The sequence below is a fragment of the Podarcis gaigeae genome (genome assembly GCF_964106915.1).
Source record: "Podarcis gaigeae genome assembly, chromosome: 17".
NCBI classification, from domain to species: Eukaryota; Metazoa; Chordata; class Lepidosauria; order Squamata; family Lacertidae; genus Podarcis; species Podarcis gaigeae.
This window is the reverse complement of record NC_139694.1, coordinates 35818504-35834147: the sequence shown is the minus strand read 5'-3', so window position 1 is coordinate 35834147 and position 15644 is coordinate 35818504. Positions and strand designations below refer to the sequence as shown.

At 42.7% G+C, this 15644-nt stretch overlaps 1 protein-coding gene across 1 annotated transcript; it reads left to right on the top strand.

Moving 5' to 3' along the window:
* Positions 1-13759: 13759 nt before the first annotated feature.
* LOC310835007 (olfactory receptor 1f45-like) lies at positions 13760-14728 on the top strand (the record flags this gene model as incomplete). Its single annotated transcript, XM_083719651.1, has 1 exon — positions 13760-14728. One exon carries the CDS (start codon positions 13760-13762, stop codon positions 14726-14728), a length of 969 nt encoding a protein of 322 aa, XP_083575777.1.
* Between the last annotated feature and the right edge of the window lie 916 nt (positions 14729-15644).

Here is a 15644-nt window from a genome sequence, read left to right as displayed (position 1 = left end):
TGTCTTTTGCTGTCACACCTTATAGTAGCAGGAGTGGGAGCCAACATCACTTGGATAGCAGAACAAAGATATCAACCCTAATACTAATTCAGGAATTATTTTCTTCCTTTTGAAATCTCCAGTTCAGCAAAAAAAACCCTTCAAATAAGTATAATTGGTTTGATAAAGAATGTATCAACCATAAGAAAGAACTCAGAGCCTGTCTAAAAGAAGCCTCTATCACTAACTCCCAAGGTCTCTGGACTACCTATTTTGAAATGAAAAACGCTTTTAAGAACATGCTCCTGGGGGGAAAATATGTGTTTTCACAAGCCAAATGGTCTAAAATTGTCACTGCATTAGAAATAAAGATACCAAAACCTTTTGGTCACTCCTTTCAATAAAAGCTACCACTGACTTTCCTAATATAAGTGATGAAGCTTGGATTACGTATTTTACCGCTGTTTTTTATGATTCCCAGGTTTTTAAGATGGAAAATTTTAAATCTTCTTCAGCAATAACCACACAATTTCAAATTACTGTTGAGGAGATGAAAAAGATAATTCTTTCGTTAAAGCAAGGAAAATCCCCTGGTATGGATCAATAGATCTGCTGAGATTAAATGTGGAATGGTGGGCCACTAATCTTGTCCCGCTCTTTAACTCTATTAATCATTTAGGCCTTGTACCTAAATCATGGAATAACTCAATAGTGGTGCTGATTTTTTAAAAAGGTGATAGGAATTGCCAAGAGAATTACATGCCTATTAGTTTGTTACCATGCATAAGTAAAATCTATGCCAAATTCCTGCTTATTAAACTGGAAGAATTGATGCTTACAAAAGGTAAGGAACAAGCTGGTTTCAAGACAGGTTCTTCAACTCTTGACCAGTGTCTAGTGTTAAGTCATCTTGTAGACAAATATGTCTTGAGAAACAAACAAAGACTTTTTGTGGCATTTGTAGATTTAAAAAGTGCCTTTGATTCGGTCGATCGTAATAAACTGTGGACCAAATTAGAACACCTTGTAATTGTCCCATACCTGCTTACATTGATTCAAAGTTTACACTCCAATAACCAAATATATGTTAAAGTTTCAAAAGATGGTATACTTGTAGGACCAATTCTGAATAACCGAGGAGTTAGGCAAGGCTGTATCCTGGCCCCTACCCTATTTAATCTTTTTATCTGACCTTTCATTATTTCTTCAAAATGTAACCACTCATATTCCTTATTTAAATAATATCCCAGTTTTTTAATTACTTTATGCAGATGATGCGGTAATTATCTCACTTTCCTCTTTAGGTTTTAAAAAATTATTTAAGAGCTTTTCAAACTTTTGCTCTCTTAATAACCTCAAAATTAACTATGATAAGACAAAAATTATGCAATATACATAGAGAGGGAACCCAAAAAATTGGATAATCATCTAATACAAGAAGTTAAGCATTTCAATTATTTGGGAATTGTATTTAAAAATAACATGAACTTGAACACACATATCTGTGCTGCAATAGCTAAGGCTAAAGTGACAGCTCACCATATTAAATCCTTTTTTTTCTCCTGTAGGAAATAGATATATTCCAGCTGTATTGCAAGTGATTGATATGAAACTTTGTGCCCAACTTTTATATGGCACCCCAGTGTGGATTTCAGGTGACCTTAAGAGGTTGGATAAATTTCATGCATTCCTTCTGAGGTCATTATTTTGTTGTTTAGTCGTTTAGTCGTGTCCGACTCTTCGTGACCCCATGGACCAGAGAACGCCAGGCACCTCGGTCCTCCACTGCCTCCCGCAGTTTGGTCAAACTCATGCTGGTAACCTCGAAAACACTATCCAACCATCTCGTCCTCTGCCGTCCCCTTCTCCTTGTGCCCTCTATCTTTCCCAGCATCAGGGTCTTCTCCAGGGAGTCTTCTCTTCTCATGAGGTGGCCAAAGTACTGGAGCCTCAGCTTCACAATCTGTCCTTCCAGTGAGCACTCAGGGTTGATTTCCTTCAGTATGGAGAGGTTTGATCTTCTTGCAGTCCATGGGACTCTCAAGAGTCTCCTCCAGCACTATAATTCAAAAGCATCAATTCTTCGGCGATCAGCCTTCTTTATGGTCCAGCTCTCACTTCCATACATCACTACTGGGAAAACCATAGCTTTAACTATACGAACCTTTGTTGGCAAGGTGATGTCTCTACTTCTCAAGATGCTGTCTAGGCCTGTCATTGCCCTTCTCCCAAGAAGCAGGCGTCTTTTAATTTCGTGGCTGCTGTCACCATCTGCAGTGATCATTGAGCCCAAGAAAGTAAAATCTCTCACTACCTCCATTCCTTCCCCTTCTATTTGCCAGGAGGTGATGGGACCAGTGGCCATGATCTTCGTTTTTTGATGTTGAGCTTCAGACCATATTTTGCGCTCTCCTCTTTCACCCTCATTAAAAGGTTCTTTAATTCCTCCTCACTTTCTGCCATCAAGGTTGTGTCATCTGCATATCTGAGGTTGTTGATATTTCTTCCGGCAATCTTAATTCCGGCTAGGGATTCATCCAGCCCAGCCTTTCGCATGATGAATTCTGCATATAAGTTAAATAAGCAGGGAGACAAAATACAGCCTTGTCGTACTCCTTTCCCAATTTTGAACCAATCAGTTGTTCCATATCCAGTTCTAACTGTAGCTTCTTGTCCCACATAGAGATTTCTCAGGAGACAGATGAGGTGATCTGGCACTCCCATTTCTTTAAGAACTTGCCATAGTTTGCCGTGGTCGACACAGTCAAAGGCTTTTGCATAGTCAATGAAGCAGAAGTAGATGTCTTTCTGGAACTCTCTAGCTTTCTCCATAATCCAGCGCATGTTTGCAATTTGGTCTCTGGTTCCTCTGCCTCTTCTAAATCCAGCTTGCACTTCTGGGAGTTCTCGGTCCACATACTGCTTGAGCCTTCCTTGTAGAATTTTAAGCATAACCTTACTGGCGTGTGAAATGAGTGCAATTGTGCGGTAGTTGGAGCATTCTTTGGCACTGCCCTTCTTTGGGATTGGGATGTAGACTGATCTTCTCCAATCTTCTGGCCACTGCTGAGTTTTCCAAAATATGAATCAATATGTTGTGAGTTGGGAATACTTCCTTTATCAGTAGGAGTATGGCTGAGAACCTTGAAATATTGGGTCTTCCTGCATTATAGAGCCCTATCTCCTAACTCTCTCCTTTACAACCTCTTAAGTGATAATGTAATTTACAATTTATCATTGGTTTGTAGGAGAAAATTGAACTCAATAGGGCTTCATCTAATTGATTTTGAAAATTCTGACCCCAAAGATACCTGGGAAATTATCAGGAAGAATTTTACAGAAAAAAGTGTTCTCTCCACTCTTGAGGTTGCAAAGCACAGCACTTGCTCTCCTCTCTATTTAAATCTCCCTTTGTGTAGAGATTTTCAAAAGGGTTGCATGGCAAATCTGAAGAACCATGAACTGCGCAGGCTGTTTATGCTAGCCAGATTTGATATGTTTCCCTCGATGATAGTAAGAGGAAGATATTTAGCTCTCCCAGAAGCAGAGCGTCTCTGCAAATGTGGTAGGGCAGGAACCTGATACGTTGGAGCAAATTTTCATTTCTTGTGATTTTGGCATTTATGCCAGAAGACAGTTGTTAGAGGCCTTACAACTTAACAGGCTCGGTTCTATGCCACCAACGGTTCAGGACTTGCTCTTGGACGGGAATGATCAAATTACTTTAATTGTTGTTGTTGTTGTTTAGTCGTTTAGTCGTGTCCGACTCTTCGTGACCCCATGGACCAGAGAACGCCAGGCACCTCTGTCCTCCACTGCCTCCCGCAGTTTGCTCAAACTCATGCTGGTAACCTCGAAAACACTATCCAACCATCTCGTCCTCTGCCGTCCCCTTCTCCTTGTGCCCTCCATCTTTCCCAACATCAGGGTCTTCTCCAGGGAGTCTTCTCTTCTCATGAGGTGGCCAAAGTACTGGAGCCTCAGCTTCACAATCTGTCCTTCCAGTGAGCACTCAGGGTTGATTTCCTTCAGTATGGAGAGGTTTGATCTTCTTGCAGTCCATGGGACTCTCAAGAGTCTCCTCCAGCACCATAATTCAAAAGCATCAATTCTTCGGCGATCAGCCTTCTTTATGGTCCAGCTCTCACTTCCATACATCACTACTGGGAAAACCATAGCTTTAACTATACGAACCTTTGTTGGCAAGGTGATGTCTCTACTTCTCAAGATGCTGTCTAGGCCTGTCATTGCCCTTCTCCCAAGAAGCAGGCGTCTTTTAATTTCGTGGCTGCTGTCACCATCTGCAGTGATCATTGAGCCCAAGAAAGTAAAATCTCTCACTACCTCCATTTCTTCCCCTTCTATTTGCCAGGAGGTGATGGGACCAGTGGCCATGATCTTCGTTTTTTTGATGTTGAGCTTCAGGCCATATTTTGCGCTCTCCTCTTTCACCCTCATTAAAAGGTTCTTTAATTCCTCCTCACTTTCTGCCATCAAGGTTGTGTCATCTGCATATCTGAGGTTGTTGATATTTCTTCCGGCAATCTTAATTCCGGCTAGGGATTCATCCAGCCCAGCCTTTCGCATGATGAATTCTGCATATAAGTTAAATAAGCAGGGAGACAAAATACAGCCTTGTCGTACTCCTTTCCCAATTTTGAACCAATCAGTTGTTCCATATCCAGTTCTAACTGTAGCTTCTTGTCCCACATAGAGATTTCTCAGGAGACAGATGAGGTGATCTGGCACTCCCATTTCTTTAAGAACTTGCCATAGTTTGCCGTGGTCGACACAGTCAAAAGCTTTTGCATAGTCAATGAAGCAGAAGTAGATGTCTTTCTGGAACTCTCTAGCTTTCTCCATAATCCAGCGCATGTTTGCAATTTGGTCTCTGGTTCCTCTGCCTCTTCTAAATCCAGCTTGCACTTCTGAGAGTTCTCGGTCCACATACTGCTTGAGCCTTCCTTGTAGAATTTTAAGCATAACCTTGCTAGCATGTGAAATGAGTGCAATTGTGCGGTAGTTGGAGCATTCTTTGGCACTGCCCTTCTTTGGGATTGGGATGTAGACTGATCTTCTCCAATCCTCTGGCCACTGCTGAGTTTTCCAAACTTGCTGGCATATTGAGTGTAGCACCTTAACAGCATCATCTTTTAAAATTTTAAATAGTTCAGCTGGAATGCCATCACTTCCACTGGCCTTGTTATTTGCAGTGCTTTCTAAGGCCCATTTGACTTCACTTTCCAGGATGTCTGGCTCAAGGTCAGCAACCACACTACCTGGGGTATACGAGACATCCATTTCTTTCTGGTATAATTCCTCTGTGTATTCTTGCCACCTCTTCTTGATGTCTTCTGCTTCTGTTAGGTCCTTTCCACTTTTGTCCTTTATTGTGGAAATCTTTGTACGAAATGTTCCTTTCATATCTCCAATTTTCTTGAACAGATCTCTGGTTCTTCCCATTCTATTGCTTTCCTCTATTTCTTTGCATTGCTCGTTTAAGAAGGTCTTCTTGTCTCTCCTTGCTATTCTTTGGAAATCTGCATTCAATTTCCTGTATCTTTCACCATCTCCCTCGCATTTTGCTTGCCTTCTCTCCCCCGCTATTTGTAAGGCCTCATTGGACAGCCACTTTGCTTTCTTGCATTTCCTTTTCATTGGGATGGTTTTCGTTGCTGCCTCCTGTATAATGTTACGAGCCTCCATCCATAGTTCTTCAGGCATTCTGTCCACCAAATCTAAATCCTTAAACCTGTTCCTCACTTCCACTGTGTATTCATAAGGGATTTGACTTAGATTGTATCTTACCGGCCCAGTGGTTTTTCCTACTTTCTTCAGTTTAAGCTTGAATTTTGCTATAAGAAGCTGATGATCTGAGCCACAGTCAGCTCCAGGTCTTGTTTTTGCTGACTGTATAGAGCTTCTCCATCTTTGGCTGCAGAGAATATAATCAATCTGATTTCGATGCTGCCCATCTGGTGATGTCCATGTGTAGAGTCGTCTCTTGTGTTGCTGGAAAAGCGTGTTTGTGATGACCAGCTTGTTCTCTTGACAGAACTCTATTAGCCTTTGCCCTGCTTCGTTTTGATCTCCAAGGCCAAACTTGCCAGTTGTTCCTTTTATCTCTTGACTCCCTACTTTAGCATTCCAATCCCCTATAATGAGAAGAACATCCTTATTTGGTGTCACTTCTATAAGGTCTTGTAAGTCTTCATAGAATTGGTCAATTTCAGTTTCTTCAGCACAAGTAGTTGGTGCATAAACTTGGATTACTGTGATGTTAAAAGGTCTGCCTTGGATTCGTATCGAGATCATTCTATCATTTTTGAGATTGCATCCCAGTACAGCTTTCACCACTCTTTTGTTGACTATGAGGGCCACTCCATTTCTTTTATGGGTTTCTTGCCCACAGTAGTAGATATGATGGTCATCCGAACTGAATTCACCCATTCCCGTCCATTTTAGTTCACTGATGCCCAGGATGTCAATATTTATTCTTGCCATCTCATTTTTGACCACCTCCAACTTACCCAGGTTCATGGTTCTTACATTCCAGGTTCCTATGCAATATTTTTCTTTACAGCATTGGACTTTCCTTTCGCTTCCAGGCATATCCGCAACTGAGCGTCCTTTCGGCTTTGGCCCAGCCGCTTCATCAGCTCTGGATCTACTTGTACTTGCCCTCCGCTCTTCCCCAGTAGCATGTTGGACGCCTTCCGACCTGAGGGGCTCATCTTCCAGCGTCATATCTTTTATATGCCTGTTGTCTTTGTCCATGGAGTTTTCTTGGCAGGGATACTGGAGTGGCTTGCCGGTTCCTCCTCCAGGTGGATCACGTTTGGTCAAAACTCTCCACTATGACCTGTTCATCTTGGGTGCCCTGCTCGGCATAGTTCATAGCTTCTCTGAGTTCTTCAAGCCCCTTCGCCACGGCAAGGCAGTGATCCATGAAGGGGAATTACTTTAATAGTGGCTAAATATTTGTGTGGCGTCCATGTGGAAAGACTGGGCCATCATAGAGAGATTTAGTGGTTCATGAATCGTCGGTGATGTGGTAGCGTTATACTGTATTATTTATGCAAATTCTTATGCTGAATTCGTATTTCCCACAATCTGTATACACTGTTTGTTTTATAATGTGTGGTTTAATATGCCTAATAAAGGATTGATTGACAAAAAAAGGAAAGATCAGCATCATAATCTTACATTTGCCTTATATTAACTATCACTCCCCTGTAAGTAGTAAGCAGACTTCAAATAGATAATTAAATCTTCCAAGAGTAGATTTATGATTCAGGAATAGTAAAGGCAACCAAATGGTCTTTGCATTATTCACTCACACAGTGTTTCTCAAACTTGGGTTTCCAGCTATTGTTGAACTACAACTCCCACAATCCTTAGCTTGCAGGACCAGTGGTCAGTGGTGATGGGAATTCTAGTTCAACAACAGCTGGGGACCCAAGTTTGAGAAACACTGACTTAATGATTGCATTGCTGCCCATATATGAGCAATCTTGCTGCCCAAGACAGCACCCATTTAGAATCATAGAATCATACAATTGCTGAAATGTAGAGTTGGAAGGGACCCTGAGGGTCATCTAGTTCAACCCCTTGCAATGCAGGAATCTCAGCTAAAGCATTCATGGCAGATGGCTATCTAACCTCTGCTTAAGACCCTCCAAAGAAGGAGAGGCCACCTGCGTCCAAGGAAGTTCGTTCCACTGTCTTCAGAAAGTTTTTCCAGATGTTTATCTGGAATCTCTTGTAACTTGAAGCCATTGGTTCAGATTGTACCCCGTGGAGTAGGATAAAACAAGCTTGATCCATCTTCCATGTGATAGCCCTTTAGGTATTTGAAGATGACTGTCATATCTCCTCTAGAGGGGGAATTGTCAAAAGCCTCTCCACATCCACTGCATTCCCCTGATCCACTTGTAACGCTATAAAATAAATAAATAAAATGAGATTTGTCTGGCATGACTTGTTTTTGAGAAAGCCATGCTGGGTCTTGGTAATCACAGCATCCTTTTCTAAATGCTCACAGACTGATCAAGTACGATAATTCTTTGTTCTAGGACCTTTTCTGGTTATCAGTGTCAAGCTGACTGGTCTTCCTCCCACCCCACTTTGAAGATGGGGACAAAAATTGCTCGCCTTCACACAGCAGGTACCTCACTTGTTCTCCAAGAATTCTCAAAGATTATAGACTGAGGTTCTGAGATTACATCCTTCTAGGACCTTTGGTGCAGCTCATCATTCCCTGGAGATTTGAATTCATTTCAAGTAGCTGGGTGTTCCCTGAATTTTTCCTATTTTGTTCTTCAGCTCCCTCCTTGCATTGCTGGGCACTGCTTTCATTTCTGTGTAATAAGCCAATCTTCCTCTATTTCCTGGTGTGCAAATTCTTTGTTGGGCATAAGGGTAAAAATATGCACCCATTTTAAATGAATGCATGCAGTGACTTCACAGGAAAGTTTCCAATCCTCTGAGTTGTACAATTAAAATATTTGTAATGGGTGAGCCAGGGCCAGTGCAAGACCAGGAAGGAGAGGGAATAAATATATGTATTGGAAGAGATTAGCTGTGCCTTGTATTCATCAAGAGGCCAATGTAGAAGTGGGGGGGGGCAGCAGATCTGGTCTCTTAAGGTGTGTGCCACAACTGCCAACCATTATGGCAGCGGTGGCGGCAGTGACCAATTCATTCATTGAAGGCCAGATCTGCTGCCCCGTGGATCCTACTGCCTGAGGCAATAGCCTCACATTGCTTCATGGGTGGGCCAGCCCTAGTGTGAACATCTTGCCAGCTGGGGTGTGTGTAGCAAGTTTTGAATATCAGAACATCACACATTAAACGCTTCCTGATACAAGGCTGCCTTCAGGAGTCTATGGAAGGTTGTAGAATTATTTATCTTTTTGACATCTGACAGGAGTTCCACAAGGTCGGCACCACTACTCAGAAGGCCCTCTGCTAGGTTCCCTGTAACTTCACTTCTCACAATGAGGGAACCGCCAGAAGGCCCTCGGAGCTGGACCTCAGTGTCCGGCAGGGCCGTCTTAAGCATATCTGGCGCCGTGGTTCAAAGATCCCTCTGGTGCCTCCCCCCCCCCCATTTCCCAAAGTTGCTCTCCTCCCGCAGAGGCTTAGGAAGGAAGCTGCATGCCCGCCAGCCATATGGTTGACTGGGCACAGCTGGTAGGTGTGCTGGGAAAGGGGAGGCCGTCGGCAAAGCCACACAGCTCCCCCACTTGCTGGGGCACCCCTGAGAGGCCAGCGCCCTGGCGCAACACGCCAGTAATCCCAATAGGAAAGATGGCTCTGGTGTCCGGGCTGATCAGATGTGATTCTGGATAGCTCTTGTGTCTGTACCGGGGGTGGGGTGGAGCTTATTCAATTTGCACATGAGCAAATACGTAAAAGGAAAGTTGGCACATTAGCCAGAGTCAGACACATGCCAGGTGTCCTTATATGTCCAAATTTTATAATTGTGCAGCTGGTTATTCCCACCTAAGTGTAGAATCTTACATTTTTCAAAACTGTTACGGCCATCTTGAATCCTGATTCTGCCTTCTGCAGCATTAGCTACCCCTCCCAGTTTGGTGTCATCTGTGTTAAGTTGTGGGTGAACATATCAGATGACACAGAGATTCTTCAAACACCTCTTGTTTATTCACAGGCCAGAACAGAACAGAACTGAAGGGTTCAGCCAGCCTGCTTATATAGAGCTCCACTAGAACACAACAGTAACCATTTTCTGTAACTATCCAATCACTGAACGTCACTTTCGATCCCTTTTTTGCATATGTGGACCTGAACTATCTACAGTATCCCCTGCTGGCGCAGGGTGAGAACTTCAGTACATAACACCCTGCGAATGTGATGAGCATCCCCTCAATTCCTTCATACAAGTCATTGATAAAGACGTTGAACAACAGCAGGACCAGGACAGAATCCTGGAGCATCCCATTTGCCACTTTTTTCCAGGATGACAAGAAACCATTAATGAATATTCTTTGGGTTGGGTCAGTCAATCAGCTACAAAATCCACAAGCATATCATTTTTTTTTTAATGCTTTATTGAAACTGATTAATAACAAAAACAATCTTGTGTACTGAATATACAAATAAAAACTAATTCAATTCTATACAATCCCTTTCACCATACATTCTTATGATACAAAAGACTTCCCGTCAGCTCCCAATGTATTTACCATTTCTGTTATCAAATGTACTTATAATTATTACTTTATTCTTTTTGTATTATCTAATACTTTCTTACAGCTTTTCCTTATTTTTTATTGCTATTTTACACAGATATTTCAGCCTTATTGAAATCAAGGAGCACTGCGTCAACAGCATTCCATCAACCCTGCCGCACTATCAAAAAGAAGAAGAAATGAGATTCATATACCATGATTTGTTTTTGAGAAACCCATGTTGGATCTTAGTAATCACTGTCTCTTTTTCTAAGTGCTCACAGACCGACTGTTTAATTATTTGTTCTGGGACCTTTCCAGGCATCAACAGCAAGCTGACTTCCTCCCAGGGTTCCCAGTACTTCCACCTTGTCAATCAGTTCTACCCTGTCAAGCCTTATGGATTAAGTACAGGTTTCACACAGCTCTACTACCCTGTATCTTCCATGTTGGTAAAACACACCAACCCCAAACTGAAGAAAACATTGCACAAACAAATTTACTTGACAGGCAAAGATTGGAATGTGCATGACTGGTCTTTGTCTCGGTCCCTGATCTGCAAACAGGGGAATAATAATAAAACTGACCTACTTATAGGTTTGTTGTAAAGATGACTTTGAAGATCATGCATTGTATTATTTTCTGAAATTTCCTCCGAAAGCTCATCCTTAGATATGGTGTATGTCTGGGGTCTCCAATGTGGCTGTGGGCATCATAGTACCCTCACAAACAAGGCCCCATGCCCCCTCCCATGTTTTTTAAAAATAAATTGAGGAGGGTTTTTTGGATGGGAGTTATTTGATACGGAGGAGTTTGGATTTGGATTTGATATCCCGCTTTATCACTACCCATAGGAGTCTCAAAGCGGCTCACAACCTCCTTTCCCTTCCTCCCCACAACAAACACTCTGTGAGGTGAGTGGGGCTGAGAGACTTCAAAGAAGTGTGACTGGCCCAAGATCACCCAGCAGCTGCACGTGGAGGAGCGGGGAAGCGAACCCGGTTCCCCAGATTACGAGTCTGGGTTTTTTCATGGGAGGATGTTTTCTACTTTTTATTTGTTGGTGTTTGTTTTTGGGGGGTGTTTTGCCTATTTGCAGGAGGCTGTTCTGAGACTTGCCAGTTTCTCTTCTGTGAAAAGGGTATTTTCTGGTGCCCATAACAGTTTCTTAGATTTCCAGCTGTGCTCCCAGGCCCCCAAAGGTTGAGGACCTGTGTCATAAGTTATCTTTCACTAAAGTGGAAAAGTGAGTGAAAGTTGGGTTGGAAAATCTCCTGTTGGCTGTATGGAGGGACTTAGAGATTTCATACCACAGAACCTGCAGTGCGGTGCTCTAATTTTGATTAACAACTTCCCTGTGGAGTTATGCTCTCCTGCTGCTTTTGTCCTTGGAAACCAAAGCCCATGCCATTGAAATGCTCTCCAGTTTGATACAACGTTTATATGCTCTTCTTTGCTGCTGCTTCAGTTTATGTACTTCAGTGAAACCAATGTCCAGGTATGCAAGTCGTTCTTGCCCTTTCAACTTTGCAAACATAGCTGGGGTTTTCATTACCACTTGGCATGATCAACAGTTGATTTATCCTCTGTTCTCTGACTTATTTTCTCACGGGAATTCCTGCTTCCCATCAGTTCATTACTTTCACATTGAAATCTAAAGGTCCTGTTTTATGCTTAAGCTAGCCTTAAGCTAGTTGCACAATCTCCCATTGCTTTCCCTCCATATAGGAAAGCAGAAAACATTTTTTCATCATCGTCATTACTATCCCTTTGTCAAACTACCAAGATTCAACAAGGTGAGTCTGAACCTTGTAGGTAATATTTTGCTATGTTTCCAGGGTGATGATTGATGCTGCACAGGTGACAGCATAGATGGTGACCCTGTTGTCCTTCAGGTGTTTCTGGACTGCCATCATCTCTCATGCTTGGGCATACTGTCTGGGGCTGATGGGAGATGACAGCATCTGGAGAGGGGCTGATGGGAGATGACAGCATCTGTCCAACAGCATCTGGAGAGCCACAGGCTCCTCATCCCTGCTATACAGCTCCAAAAGGAACAGGATAGAAGCAGGAACCTTATTTTAGAAGCTGCTGAGCTTTTTCATAAATGCCTTTTTCAAGATGCCCAGGTATCCCCCTGAATGTCATTTTGCCGTTGTCTCTGGGGCAAATTAGATATTATTTATTCTTTTAAATATGTGTTCATAATCTGGCCATTTTCATTTTGGGGGAAAAGCGGCTGGGGGGGGGGAGCAGCTGCACAGAGCCTAATCCAGAAAGTTTTTCTGATCTGGACACTATTTCCCTAACATTAATCTCCCTGGTACTGTATTTGACCCCAGCAGCACTGTTTGCAGGAAACAACAATTATTTTGGGTGAGTGCAGAGGTAAATAATGAATTCCATTTTCAAACTCAGGGAGGCTGACTGGCAGATGAGCAACCAAGTGGCAAATGCAGTTCAACATAAGTAAATGTAAAGGGATGCATATAAGAGGTGGGGGAAGAAGAGGCCAACTTTCAGAATTTTTTAGCCATGAGTGAAATCAGAACTGTGATTCAGTTATTTGAACACCAGGCTAGAGAAATCTCTGGTATCCGAAGGAGCTGCTGTTATCCCCTCCCCTTTAGTGAATCAATCTTTCTTTCTTTCTTTCTTTCTTTCTTTCTTTCTTTCTTTCTTTCTTTCTTTCTTGTACTTGGAGTCTCTGTAATCCTGAAGACGTACTAACTTCCCCACTTCCCCCCTCCCTTTCTTCCTAACAACCAAGACATATCTTTCCTCTGGTAGTTTAATCTGAGAGAAGGTACTCCCTACATCCTTCTTCAATTTCTTCAAATGCTACCACACAGTAAGAAGCTGAAATCCAAGCAGTCATTAAGAATACAGTCTATAGTTAACCTAGGTGGAATATAGCCAAATATAAAAACTGGTTTGGAAATGTTTCTTTAAGCATTTTTTAAAAATACATTGAATTTCCCATAAGGCTCACCATTGGCATCTAGTGTCACATTGTATGTTGCACTTAAAACATACTTAAAACGTTTATTTGCAGCTGTACAGCTGAGTCCCTGCAGTACAATGGTCTGCACGCCTATTCAGAAGTAAGGCTCTTTGTATTTAATGGAGTTTACTTCCAGGTAAGCGGGTACAGGATTGCAGCATTGGAATTCTTGTGAGGAAGGAGTAGAAGGTTCGTAGTTAAGGAGTCAGTGCAAAACCAGCAGATCCTGAATAAAGCCAGCCTATTCTTTTATTCATTTATTAAATTTCTGTGCCTCCCTTCATCCAAGGATCACAGGGCAGTTTACAGTATAGAAACACAAAAACACACAACACAGTAATAAACAAAAGCAATACCCTCCCTGTTTAAAAGGCCATAATTATCCAAAGGGCACCAAGGTAGAGAGGAAGCCCAATTTGTCTGCTTGATTATAATAAGATGGTCACTGTTTCCCCTTCCCTGCATCTATCATCTTTGAAACTAGATTTTATTATTTTATTATTGCATAAGATGAAGTATAGAACCTGGGTGTAGATAAGAACATGATTCCATTTCTTTTATTCTCATTCTCAGCAGAGCCATGGAAAAGGGACAAGACAACCAAACCAGCTTTGCTGGATTCATCCTTCTGGGCCTCTCCTCTGCGCCAGAGTTTGGGGGGCTCCTCTTTCCCATCTTCCTCTTTATGTACCTAATTAGCCTTCTGGGGAACCTTTTGATCATCATCCTGATCTTCTCCAACAGCTCTCTCTTCTATGCCCCCATGTACTTCTTCCTCAGCCACCTGTCCTTGGCTGACCTAGGATTCAGCTCCAACGCTGTGCCCAAGATGCTGCACATCTTGGTTTCTCAATCAAACACCATCTCCTACAGCGGCTGCCTGGCCCAACTGTATTTCTTTGTGGTCTTTTGCACCACAGATAACTTCCTCTTGGCCTCCATGGCATATGACCGCTACGTGGCCATCTGCCACCCGCTACATTACACAACCATCATGAGCTACAAGCGCTGCCTGCTGTTGGCTTCTGGGTCTTGGCTCCTGTCTTTTTCCCAGGGAATACTGTATATATCTACGATCTCTAAACTCTCCTTCTGTGGCTCCCGAGAAATCCCCCATTTCTTCTGCGACATGCACCCTTTGCTCAAGCTCTCCTGCTCAGACACCTCATCAGCTGAAACACTGCTCATGATTGAAGGCACAGCAACCATGCTTGGACCCCTCGTACTCATTCTCCTCTCCTACCTCTTCATTTTATCGATGGTTTTGAAGGTTCCATCAGCTTCTGGGAAGTATAAGGCCTTCTCCACTTGCAGCGCCCACCTCACCACTGTGGCCATATTCTATGGCAGCCTGATGGGCACCTACATCCGCCCCTCGTCCACCTACTCTGGCTCCAGATTGAAAGTGGCATCTATATTCTATACGGTGGTGACGCCGATGCTCAATCCTTTCATATATAGCCTGAGGAACACTGAGATGCACGAGGCAATGAGAAGGCTACTGAGACTTTGGTTTCAGAGGACAAGAGGCATAGAGGATATGAGATGATTAAAGAGTCAGCCATGCACCAGTTTGGAAAACCAACAAAGAGGGCAATCAGTGGGAAGATGCCAACTTTTATCTAGCTTTTCAGCCATTTGCTACATATATAAAACCATTTGCTCCAGCTAAATTTATACTGTAGTTGCTGGACTGCTTCTGAGTACAATTCAAAGTGTATGTAGCCTTCAAAGCCCTATTTGGCTTAAGATGGAGGTGTCTAAAAGAAAGGCTGCTTGCTCCATGGGTACTTTCCTGAACACTGAGGTCATTTTCTGCGTCCTCACTTTCAGACGTTAGACATGTAACAACTCAGGAATGAGCCTTTTCCGTGGTGGCCACACACTGCTCTTCAAAGAGAGACTTGCCTGTTGACAAATATTCAGGGGAGGCACCTTAGCTTGCAGGTAGAGGAACTGCTTTGCTTGCAAACAGTCCCAAATTCAATCCCAGGCACCTCCAGGTAGGGCTGCTGTCAGTCCATGTCAGCAGGACTGAGTTCTCTGGACGATTGGGCTGAGATGGTATCAGGCAGCTTTCAGTGTGCCTCTGTTCTTCACTGCCAGATGAAGAACTTTTAAAATTCCCCCAGGTCTTTTAATATACCGTATTTTTCGCTCTATAACACGCACCCGACCATAACACGCACATAGTTTTTAGAGGAGGAAAATCCGTAGGCATGCCACCTGTAGGCATTTCCTCCATAACACGCACAGACATTTCCCCTTACTTTCTAGGAGGAAAAAAGTGAGTGTTATGGTGCAAAAAATACGGTACCTTTAAAATCTTCTTAAAGATACAGGCATTCCAGTCCTGTGTGCTGGTTATTTTTAATTATTTAATTAATAATTTAATATTTAACTATTTTTAATAGTTAGGTTGCCAGATTCCTTTCAACAGAAGGCTGGCATATCAAATGCTTTAA